At 48.7% G+C, this 11,210-nt stretch overlaps 2 protein-coding genes across 2 annotated transcripts; both read right to left on the reverse strand.

Moving 5' to 3' along the window:
• Nucleotides 1-3,703: 3,703 nt before the first annotated feature.
• On the reverse strand, nt 3,704-5,457 carry LOC120710325. Its single transcript, XM_039995952.1, has 4 exons — nt 5,299-5,457; nt 4,374-4,713; nt 3,757-4,097; nt 3,704-3,715 (listed from the first exon to the last, which is right to left on the reverse strand). Exons 1-4 carry the CDS (start codon nt 5,455-5,457, stop codon nt 3,704-3,706), a joined length of 852 nt encoding a protein of 283 aa, XP_039851886.1.
• Nucleotides 5,458-9,686: 4,229 nt separating this feature from the next.
• Nucleotides 9,687-10,850, reverse strand: LOC120710836 (probable glutathione S-transferase). Its single transcript, XM_039996404.1, has one exon. The coding sequence runs from the start codon at nt 10,073-10,075 to the stop codon at nt 9,713-9,715; it is 363 nt and encodes a 120-aa protein (XP_039852338.1). The 5' UTR covers nt 10,076-10,850; the 3' UTR covers nt 9,687-9,712.
• Nucleotides 10,851-11,210: the final 360 nt, after the last annotated feature.

The raw sequence follows: 11,210 nt of genomic DNA on the forward strand, positions 1-11,210 counted from the left end.
GAAGTCGACTTGCGATCAATCCGACACCCACCATGATCAGCATCAGAGAAGCCAACCAACACAAGAGAAGAGGAAGAAGAGTACCATAAGCCAAACTCAGGAGTGTATCGAAGGTACCTGAAAATCCTCTTCACAGCGTTCCTGTGAGAAGTGCGCGGAGAAGCCTGGAACCTCGCGCAGAGACAGACCGCGAACTGGATGTCGGGTCTGGTGGCCGTCAAGTACAGGAGCGAGCCGATCATGCTCCTATACTCCTTCTGGTCCACAGCAACACCTTCAGTGTCCTCATCCAGCGCCGTAGAAGTGCTCATGGGAGTCGGCATGGGACTGAGGTCCCCGAAGTCGGACTTCTTGAGCATGTCCTTGGTGTACTTGGCCTGGTGGACGAAGGTGCCATCCCGGGTTTGCTTGATGTGTAACCCAAGGAAGAACTGAAGCTCACCCATCATAGACATCTCAAACTCCCTGCTCATGTCATCAGAAAAACTAGAAACAAGAGAGTGAGAGGAGCCACCAAAGATAATGTCATCCACGTAAATCTGAACCAACAGAAAATCAGCACCACGCCTGAGGAGAAACAAAGTCTTATCTACCGATCCCATGACAAACCCCTGTTCAAGCAAAAAGGCTCTCAATCTCGCATACCAGGCTCTAGGGGCTTGCTTCAGACCATACAAAGCCTTCTGAAGCTTGAAGACTCGGTCTGGAAACTTGGGACTCTCAAAGCCAGGAGGTTGCTTCACATAGACCTCCTCCTCTATAAACCCGTTCAAAAAGGCACTCTTAACATCCATCTGATACAGCTTGAACCCCTTCGAAGCTGCAAAGGCTAAAAAGATCCTGATGGCCTCTAAACGAGCTACAGGTGCAAAGGTCTCCTCATAATCTATCCCCTCCTGCTGGCTGTAACCCTGAGCTACTAACCTAGCCTTGTTCCTCACAACCATCCCATCCTCACTCTGTTTGTTCTTGAAAACCCATTTGGTACCTATAGGATGGCAATCTGGTGGAGGCTCTACAAGGACCCAGACTTGGTTTCGCTCAAAGTTTTCTAGCTCCTCATGCATGGCATTGACCCAGTTAGAATCAGATAAAGCATGTCCAATATCTTTGGGCTCAAAGGAGGCAACAAACGCTGAATGAGCAAAGCCAGCGATACTTGTTACCTTGGACCTCGTGGTTCATTCGTTGAGGTCACCTAACATTTGTTGAGGTGGATGACGACGCTGAATGTGTTGTGGTGCTTCTCTTGACGAAGTCGCCTCACCACCGCCCTCAACATGGGTCCCGGAGGAAGAACCTTGAGCTGGACGTGGATCGGCCGTAGTCGAAGCTGTGGGGAGCGGGCCGCCATCGTCGTCAGAACTCGAATCTCCAGGAAGTGGGCCTGCAGTCGGCGCAGGGACACCATCATCATCCTCAAAGGCCTCAGGCTCATCCTCATCCTCAAAGATGTCCTGGCCAAACTCATCATCACCTGCACACTCCAAAGAAGCAGACAAAGAAGGAGTGGACTCGTCGAAGGTTACATTACAAGTTTCGACGATCCAGTTAGTCTCAAGAATAAGAACACGATAGCCTCTGGATTGAAGAGCATAGCCAAGAAGAATGCCATCATAGCTCCTAGACTCAAACTTATCAAGATTTCCCTCCTTCAGAACAAAGGATCTGCAACCAAAAGCACGCAGGTGGGACACTCTGGGCTGTCGACCAAACCGCAACTCATACGAAGTCTTTTTCATGAATGAGCGAATGAAGATGCGGTTGGCAACATAGCATGCGGTGTTGATTGCCTCGGCCCAAAAACGCCTAGGAGTCCTATGCTCATCAAGCATCGTCCTGGCCATTTCCACTAAGGTCCGATTTTTGCGTTCAACCACGCCATTCTGTGGAGGAACATAAGGAGAGGAGAATTGGTGATCAAGACCAAAGTCACGACAAAAGTCATCAAAACGAGCGTTCTTAAATTCAGTTCCATTATCACTGCGGATAGCCCTCATGGCATGTGGAAGCTCGTTCTGTAACCTCAAAGCAAGATCACGAAAGTGCTGAAAAGCCTCATCCTTAGTCTCCAAGAAGAAAACCCAAGAGTACCGAGAGAAGTCGTCAACGATCACAAGAATGTACCACTTCCCCCCGACAGAGCGCACGCGAGCAGGACCAACGGTGTCCATGTGAAGAAGCTCGCCAGGGTGCGATGTCATCACCTGATTTACAGGTGGGTGCAGAAGGGAAACCATCTTCCCGTGACGACACGGGTGACACACAAGGTCCTTGTCCATCTTCAGCTTGGGCAATCCTCGAATCAGACCAAGTGAGCTGAGCCTAACTAGTAGATCAAAGCTCAAGTGACCGAGTCTCCTATGCCACCTCCAGAGCTCAGAGGACTGACCAGTCACCAGACAGTGAGAAGTGCTCGAAGAAGATCCAGAAAAGTCAATGCGAAACACACGACCAAAAGAAACAATGCCGCAAACAAAATCACCTCTGGAATCAAGAACACGCGAGCAACCTCTCTTAAAGCTCACCTCAAACCCATCATCAAGAAGTTGCGAGACAGAAAGCAAATTAAAACCAAGTTTGTCAACCAAGGCAACCTCTCTCAAGGTGAAGTTATCAGAAATCCGAATAGCGCCAACTCCACGTACCTTCCCTCTGCTGTTATCCCCGAAGGTGATGTACTCTTTGTCCTTCATCGGGGTGAGGCTGGAGAACCATCTATGACTTCCGGTCATGTGGCGCGAACAACCGGAGTCCATGAGCCATATGTCCTCCAGGCCTCGAGTGTCCTGCTCAGTAAGAAGAGAAAGAGCGGGCAAATGGCCCGACACTGGGGTTAGCACAGAAAGAAGCAAACCAGTGTCGTGCCATTTGCTCGAAAGCAGGGTAAGTATCCTCAAACGAAAATTGTGGCTGGCGACCACCACGCTGAGGAAAACGTGGTGCGCCTCCGCCACCAAAGCTTTGGCCACGCTGACCATCACCGAAAGCACGGTGTGGAACAGGGCCGGCGAAACCACCAACAGGAGCGCGGTAACCACCACCGCCTCCCCCTCCTCCACCTACACGACGTGACCTGGCATCCCGCCTCTGCCCACATCGAGCTGGAGTGTGTCCACCTGTAGGCTGGTGGAACACTTCCGGAGCGCGCCTCTCAGACTGCCTGCGCTCAAACCTCAACCTCTGGAAGCAAAATTCTGCCAAGTGACCCTCCCTTTCGCACCACTCACACAGGTAAGGCTCTCTCTTGTGTGTAGGCTGTGGTGTAGAAGCTGGGGCTCTCTGAGGAACTCTGGGGGGCTGAGTCCTCACCTTGGGCTTAGGAATTGGTTTACCACTAGGAGGGAGTGTATCCAGTCGGTTCTTGAGATGGTTAGGCTTGGGAACCCACACTGGATTTTTAGGTGGAGCTTTAGGTGGCTCAGTGAGGATTCCGTCCTTAACTGGTGCTGGCTTAGGAACTGGTGAAGCTGTGGAAGAGAGTACATTCACACTCGGCTCAAGTATCTCACCAATCTTACCATAGGGTTGGACAAAGTCAGCAGGAGTAAAAGCAAAACCAACCCCAACACCATCAGGACGCTTAAACTGCTGAACCATCATGCCCAACTGAGGCTTGCGGGCGGACACCCAACTGAGAATCTCCCGAAGGTGGGAGTTCTCCTCCTCCATCCGGGTCTTGTCCTTCCGTGCCTCCTCAAGCTCAGAGATCAGGCTTGGGCACACAGTACAATCAGCAGAGCAAGAGCTAGGAACTGCGGATTTCTCCAACTTCCTCAAAGCAACATTCTTCTCCTTAAGCTCTTCTCTAAGTGCTGGGCACTCCTTGCAAGCACCCAAGAGGGTAGGCCGGGACTTGAGCTCATCCATGGCCTTCTTGCCCTCCTCGAGCTTGAGCAAGTTCTCATCATACTTGCTCCTAAGCTCGGACAAGTCAGACATCAAGCCGATGCACTGACTGCACTCATCCTCCTCAATACAATCCTCCACTATGGGGGCAGACTGAGCAATCTCTAAAGCTAACTTAGCTTCCTTCAGCTCCTGTCTCAACGCCCTAAACTGCCTCTTAGCATCCTTAATGATCAAATCCTGATTATCTAAAGCAGTGTAAAGATCCTCCAACTCCTCAGGAGTGGGGTGCTCAGGACGTACCTCATAGCTAGGCTCTGGCTGAGGTGCAGGCGCTGCCGTAGTGGAAGGAGTCCCGTCGGTGTCGGAGTCGATGGCCATGGTGCAGAAACCGGCCGCCTTCCCAGCATGGAGGCAAAGACCGGTGAAGCCCTCCGTGGCCTTCTTCTTGGAGCTCCGCTTCTTCTCGCCGCGGTGGTGTGAGTCGGAGTCACTGGAGCTGGATGAAGATGAAGATGTCGAACTCTGGCTGGTGGAGGAGTGATCCTCGCTCTGGGCGACGAACGCCTGCTTGTCCTTGTACTTGCCGACGTTCTTCTTCTTCCGCTCGTGGTGCCGCTTGGAACGTCCGCCATTCTTCTTGTGGGAGTGCCCACTCTTGTGCTTGTGGCGGTGCTCGCGGTACTCCTCGTGCTTGGAGCGGCCGTCATCATCCCTGGAACTCTTCTTCCTGGGGCACTCGGCGGCGAAGTGGCCGGTCTTGCCGCAGTTGAAGCAGGTCTTCGCTCGTGCTTGTCTGTTGTTGAAGGCACGTTGGAACTTGTGGATGATCAATGCAAGCTCCTCGCTCCCAAGCACCTCCAACTGCTCATATGTCACAGACACAAGAGAAGACAAGCAAAAGCCTCCAAGAGAAGGGTCAGAGTTAGCTCCAGAGGTGCCTACCAGGGCCATAGACTTGGAGGCGGAGGCATCAGCATGATTGCCTTCCATCTTAGCTCGAGAGAGCTTCTCCACCTCCGAAGCCTTGAGCTTACTGAACAGCTCATCCACAGTGAGGGTCTCATAGCTAGCAGACTCTATGATAGTCTGGACCTTCACTTCCCAGACCTTGCGATCAAGAGCATAGAGAAGCTTCATAGCCTTCTCATGATCGGAGTAGGCCTGGGTGCCCTGTGGCTGGTTCGCACGCACCTTGTTCACAATCGACTGAAAACGACTGAACATGGTGTCGATGCTCTCACCCGGCAACTGAGAAAAGTTCTCGTACTCCCGCCGGTGAGTCTCATACAGCCTAGACTTGACATGGTTGGTTCCTTCATGGAAATTGGCCAACCATGTCCAGATCTCCCGGGCTGTGAGAAGGTCGCTGACACGATCGAACTCAGGACGAGAGAGACAGGCTATGAGAGCATTGTACGCCTTGCTATTGACCTCATGTCTCCTAACCTGAAGCTCGGTCGTGCGGACCGCAAGGTTCACATAATCAGGGTCCACGCAAATCTCCCAGACCTCGGAACCTAGACTCAAAAGATAGGCACGCATGCGCACCTTCCAATAGTCGTAATCGGATCCATCGAAGATCGGGGGTTTGCCCGGTGAACCCATGGTCGCACAACGGTTTCGAACCAAAGAAGGCTATAGAGAAACCGTCCCGGCTCTGATACCAATTGTAGGACCGAGAAATGCGACCAGAGGGGGGGGGGGTGAATGGGAGCCTTCGGAAATTATCGCGAAACAAAACTTCGGCTCAAGATTCAAGAGTGCACCCCAACCCTAGTCCTAGGCAAAGTGTGTAGTAGCTATAGTGAAGCTACAACAACATAAGAAATCCCTAGGAACCAATGCAAACAAACACGGAAGCAAACGCACAAAAACAGTGCAAGAACAACGCAAGGTATATATCACCGGTTGAACCGACGCACACGTTTGAACTGCGTCGGTTAGACCGGTGATACAGAGCCTGCAGCGAAGAAAATCAATCACCGGTCGAACCGACGGTCACATTCGAAAGGCGTCGGTTTAACCGACATTGCCTCACCGGTTAAACCGACAAAATCAAACGGAGCGTCGGTGCAGTTGTCCAGAGACACTGCAAATTGCGTCAAAACACCCAATGAACACCGGTTAAACCGATGCTCCCAAAAACTCCATCACCGGTGCAGTTGTCCAGAGGGTTCACAGACCGAAGCAAAAGAACGCCGGATGAACCGACGTTGACAAAATCCTATACACCGGTCGAACGCCCTCAACAGCAAAAACCAAATTAGTAACGCCGGTTAAACCGACATTGGGGAAATCAAAGCACCGGGGCAATCACACAAAACCCCAAAAACCCTAACCCGTGACAAAAGCACTCACCGGTTGATCCGACGCATGCGAAGGCTAGCGTCGGTTCAACCGGCGTTAAGGAAAAATCTGCCCGAGCAGAGCAGAGTTTTTCCAGCCCGCGACCTGAGAGAGATTTGACGTTTGAAAGCCCAAATCAAGTCGAAATCTAACCAAATTTCGCAGGCACGCTCACAAAGACCTTGTGAACCTACCCACCAAAGGAATCGACGATCCACTCCATGGATTGTGAGGAATCGACGAAGAACGAGGCAAGAACAGGGTTTTCAGAATTTTCCTAAAACTGAGTTCTTGAAGGCTCGCGATCTAGATGAATTCTAGCACTTGGTTAGGATGATTCTAGTCGCCAAGAAAAACCTTAAGAACCACAGCAACAAGTAGTAGAAACACCAGAACAAGGAAATTCAAGAACTAGGATGATTCATGCATGTAAAGCTCAGATGAACATGAAACGAACCTTGATTTCAAAGCCCCGAGGGCACAAGGAGGGATGGGCCTCCTTTCCCACAAGATTTCCTTACAAGTTCTTCAAAAATCCATTGCTAGAATTCTAGAGATGGAAGGGGAGAAGAAGAACACGGGAGGAGGTGGCGCCTGGCTTGCAGCTGTTTTCCTTTCTCTATCCAGCGCGCTCAACCCAGAGAGGGTGCCTGCCTTTTGTTCCCAAGCCAGCACGTCCACTCCCACCTGCTCCCCTTCCTTGCCATCCAAGCCTCCGACTACTAAAGACTAGAATACCCCTACAGCTGAAATTAAACTAAAAGGCCCTTAGGGGCAAAAACCGGAGAAGATACATTGAAGATCATCCGACGGCTGCGACGACTTGGAGTAGTTTGCTTCGACCCGACGCAAACTTCCCGATGTCGCCACGCGTCCTTCTGGAATCTTCGCGGGGGCAGTTTTGGGAAAACTGCCGAAACCGAGTTCGGGTGCGGTTTTGGAGGAACCGCGAAACCTTCCCGCGCGATGTTTCCGGGCACACCCGCCAAGCCCGATGACGCCACGTGTTCGACCTCCCGCCGAAACCTCTTCGACTTGGCCGACGTCGACGCATCCCGCCGTTGGTTTTTCCCGAGGTACCAACAAACTCCACGCCGTCCCGCCTTGGCACCAGGAGTGGATCGCCTCGCGGCCCAGCAGTGGCCCAAGCATCTGGGCCGCCCTTCTCCACCGCACGGTCGTCCGGTTGGGCCTCCAACGCCACCGCAAGGTCTCCCGCCTCCGCATGGTCGTCGAGCTCCCACCACCGCAACGCCGCCGCATGGTACATCGGCACACGCCACGCTCTTGTCAAAACCGACTCGCTGCAACCGCGCCATCCGTGTACCTGCACACCACAGACCAAGAACTGGCGCAATCTCCACAGAGTCGCGACTACACACAGTTAGTCCACTCCATGTGTTGGCAATCACACATCACACCAAGGAGCGGTCCGCTCGAACCAGGCGGACGGTCCGCCACTTGCACATCCAAACCACCAGAAACATCGCAAAAAGTTGTTTTCCAGTCCGTTGAACGGCGGACGGTCCGCCCTTCATCCGCAAACGGTCCGCTGTTCATTTCCAAATCCCACTCAGAAACGGTGTGTTTCTGGAACCCAATCTGCCTTTGTACGGCGGACGGTCCGCAATACAGTACCGGACGGTCAGCAGTACATTTTTTGGCAATTACACAGAACCAAACCTTTTCTGGAACCCGTCTTGAATTTCACCGGCAGACGGTCCGGGCCTTAAGGGCGGATGGTCCTCGGTTACTGTAGCACTGAGCAGTAATAGCCCAATCAGCTTTTTTTGTTTTGATGCATTTGCATGTCTCATCTTGTATAATTCATATAAAATTGCATATAGCTTAGAATAATGTGAAATAAATTTTGTTAGCTTCATTATGATATCAAGAATCAATTAAAATTTTGTTTTACCCCAAGACAATTAAATTAATTATCTGAATAATTAATGTGTCATCTCATGTCTTTTGCAACTCATTCATGGCATATTTATTTATCAAGTATCATTGCACTCGTGTAGAGACCGAAGCGCCAACTCAAGTGGAGGTTGAGACTGAGCCGGAGTCCATTGTCGACGACACTTCTTTGGTGAACCAAGGCAGGCACCCAAGCACCTTTTTACCCTGTTTTGGATCAATTAAAATATTTGAGTCTTATTTGTGCATAAGTCTATGGTATAAATATTTGCTTAGCTCCTATCTTATGCATTACCTTCCTTGATTTAGAATAAATCCTTTTAGGTGAGTATGCTTGTGTAGGCATCCCGATTTAATTGCTTATTCATGCTTAGTTTCGGTAGAAGTCGGAAGGTGGCAAGGTCACCACCACCCGCGAGCAATAGGTTGCTTGATTAATTCTTAAAAGTTGAACCACTAGTAATATGATGCGGACTTGAGCATGAATGGTAGGGTCAAGTGAGATGGAGCTCACTTGGCTTAGTGTTTGCTTGAGTTGATTAAGGCCCATGACCACATCGCTTTGATACTTGAGCACTTATGCATACAGACCACATACCAAATTATGGGAATGGTAAGCCAATTACCATAAGTCACACTTTGCCTTGACCGGATTCGGTGCAGGGTTGGTTGAGGTGTGATCGGCCGTCTTGTGGTGCATCTAACCATTCCGACCGTTTGTTCATAGTCGAGTGTGGTTATGCGAAAGGTTGAGGGCATGATTCAACCCTTATCCTAGGCCAAGGGTATGGGCGTTGGGCTTGCGCCTCGTGTGGGAAAAGTTGTACCCCCATGCAGGATTTTTCATCTATTGCGATAGCCGGGCTCCATGGTTAAGGAGCAAGCTCTTGTACTTTGACCTTGGGTGTAGAGTTACCGACTGAAGTTCATGGAAGATTGGACTTGCTCACATGATGATCATCTTTACTTTATGCAATTTGATTGGTGTATTACTAATAGGGTAGAAGTCTTTTGCTTATCATAACTTTATCAAATGTTTTTACGCAAAATTAATTACCTTGCCAATTTCCTTGCTACTAGCCAAATGCATCCTCCTTGAGAGTCGGGTTTTAGACCCTTGTTGGATAAGCCCTGCGGAGTACCCTTTGTACTCACGGTGCTGCCGTTAAGTTGATGCAGGTGAGCCTCAGCAGGAGCCCGTCTTTGGGTACTTCTACCCCGTGGACGGTGGAGCGGATGAGAGCTGAAGGCCGGTGGTTGAAGTAGAGCACTATCTCCATATAGTGTTCTCTTCTGGGTTGTATCCGTAGAGACATAATTAAATATTTTCGCTATAAAATTCTGAACTTGTAATGTAGTTATTTGAATCTATTTATGTAAGAGACTTCTATGTATGGATATGCTTGTATGTGATGATGTTCTCAAGTTGTGCTTAGTGAGGTGTGTCATCATGGGCATGTTCAAGACGCATCTCAAGGACTACCGGAGTTATTCTCCTTTAATTGGGTGGATCAATGAATGATGATCCGATTAAATGGGTTTAACTTGGACGGTTCCTCACAGCATGCTCAACAAGCAAGGCATGTTGACATATTCAGTGCATCGGCGCAAGGATGTACTGAACTGAAGTGCCGATCATTACCTTGTGATCCATGAAGTGAGCCCAGAAGCGCGCGACGGCGCGGTGGTTGGGGTCGCTAGGGAGGAGAGGCGGCCCGTCGAAGCCCTCATCGATGTACTCGATGATGACGAGGGACTCGCAGACGGCGTGGTCGTCACCGTGTAGGAGGACGGGAACCTTCTTGTGGATGGGGTTGTGCTTCAGCAGCAGCTCGCTCTTGTTTTCAAGGTCTTCATGGATGAACTCATACGGTACGCCCTTGAGCCTGAGGGCTGCCTCTGCGCGGTGGACGGCTATGCTGCCGAAGGCGCCGATGAGCTTGACCGGCGGAGACATCGTTGATTTTGCTTTCTGCTACCTCTTGCTTGCTGTAATCTTGCGCATAAATTGTCCATTTTTATAGAGAGGATTTATGACTACGCGTTGATTGTTATTAGTACTGCCTCCGTTCTAAATTATAGGCCGCTTAACTTTTTTAACACTAAGTTTGACCATCCATTTTATTTAAAAAAATATAAAAATAAACATAGTTGAATTTAAGTCATTTTTGAAGAGCTTGTATTGTTAGAGTAAGCCACAACAAAATAAATGATATTTTATATAAATTTTTGAATAAGACGAGTGGTGAAGTTTAGAGTCGAAAAAGTCAAACGACCTATAATTTAGAACAGAGGGAGTATTGTGGAATACTACTGCTTCTCCAAGGTGAGAAGGACCGAATTATATTGTTTCCTTTGGATAGATTATCTGTTGAAGATCGGCAGATAGACAGGTAGCTTCAGACTAAATGTTCAGATGTTTTCTTACTAAAAACAATTGTCTCAGAGTCTACAAACATAGGTACGGTTCAAGAGGATCATTAGAAGTTTAAAGTTGCATGAAGTCAAGCATAGATTTCTTTATTTTAAAATTAGGAAGAAGTCCAATTTACACCGTGCAGCAAAAATGATACTTTTTAAAAAAATGATACGCACGACTATGAGCAATAGAAAAATAAAAGAAGGAACAAATAAGTTCTAAATAACTTGAAATAAATAAACAACCAGCAGATACATTATATTTTTAGAAAAAATTATTAGTTTTATCTTTTCTTAACATAAAAATTGAATAGTTAAGGATTTGTTGAAGTTAAACAAGATTTTTATTATTTTCTGAAAATAGAAAACCAGATTTGAAGCTAGCTAGAGGGCTAAATTTGTCTGTTATCAACAAATGGCGTTTGTACGATTTTATAATTGAAGACTGAAAAACCATGATATATAATTGAAGGGCGTAAATTGGAATTTCCTTTTTATATATTGACATTTATGATAAGATAATTAGATATACTAATGAGATTTTCTAAAACATGAAAATAAAGTAGTATTAACTTTGCTTTCAGAAGAACACGTGGAGTAGTTTTGTTTGATTACGTGACAGATATGAGGGACCGAAATTGGCGACCAGAGGGGGTTGAATGGGAGCCGATCAA

Source organism: Panicum virgatum, chromosome 5K, assembly GCF_016808335.1.
Source record: "Panicum virgatum strain AP13 chromosome 5K, P.virgatum_v5, whole genome shotgun sequence".
NCBI lineage: Eukaryota > Viridiplantae > Streptophyta > Magnoliopsida > Poales > Poaceae > Panicum > Panicum virgatum.

What these genes read in the sequence shown, in the direction of transcription:
- LOC120710325 (XM_039995952.1), bottom strand. Translation starts at nt 5,457, where the DNA reads ATGGGTTCACCGGGCAAACCCCCGATCTTCGATGGATCCGATTACGAC. An exon ending in TCCGCACGACCGAGCTTCAG is followed by an intron (nt 4,714 to 5,298) that starts GTTAGGAGACAT and finishes ACATATGAGCAG; the next exon opens with TTGGAGGTGCTTGGGAGCGA. An exon ending in TCACTCCTCCACCAGCCAGA is followed by an intron (nt 4,098 to 4,373) that starts GTTCGACATCTT and finishes ACACTGCTTTAG; the next exon opens with ATAATCAGGATTTGATCATT.
- LOC120710836 (XM_039996404.1), bottom strand. Translation starts at nt 10,075, where the DNA reads ATGTCTCCGCCGGTCAAGCTCATCGGCGCCTTCGGCAGCATAGCCGTC.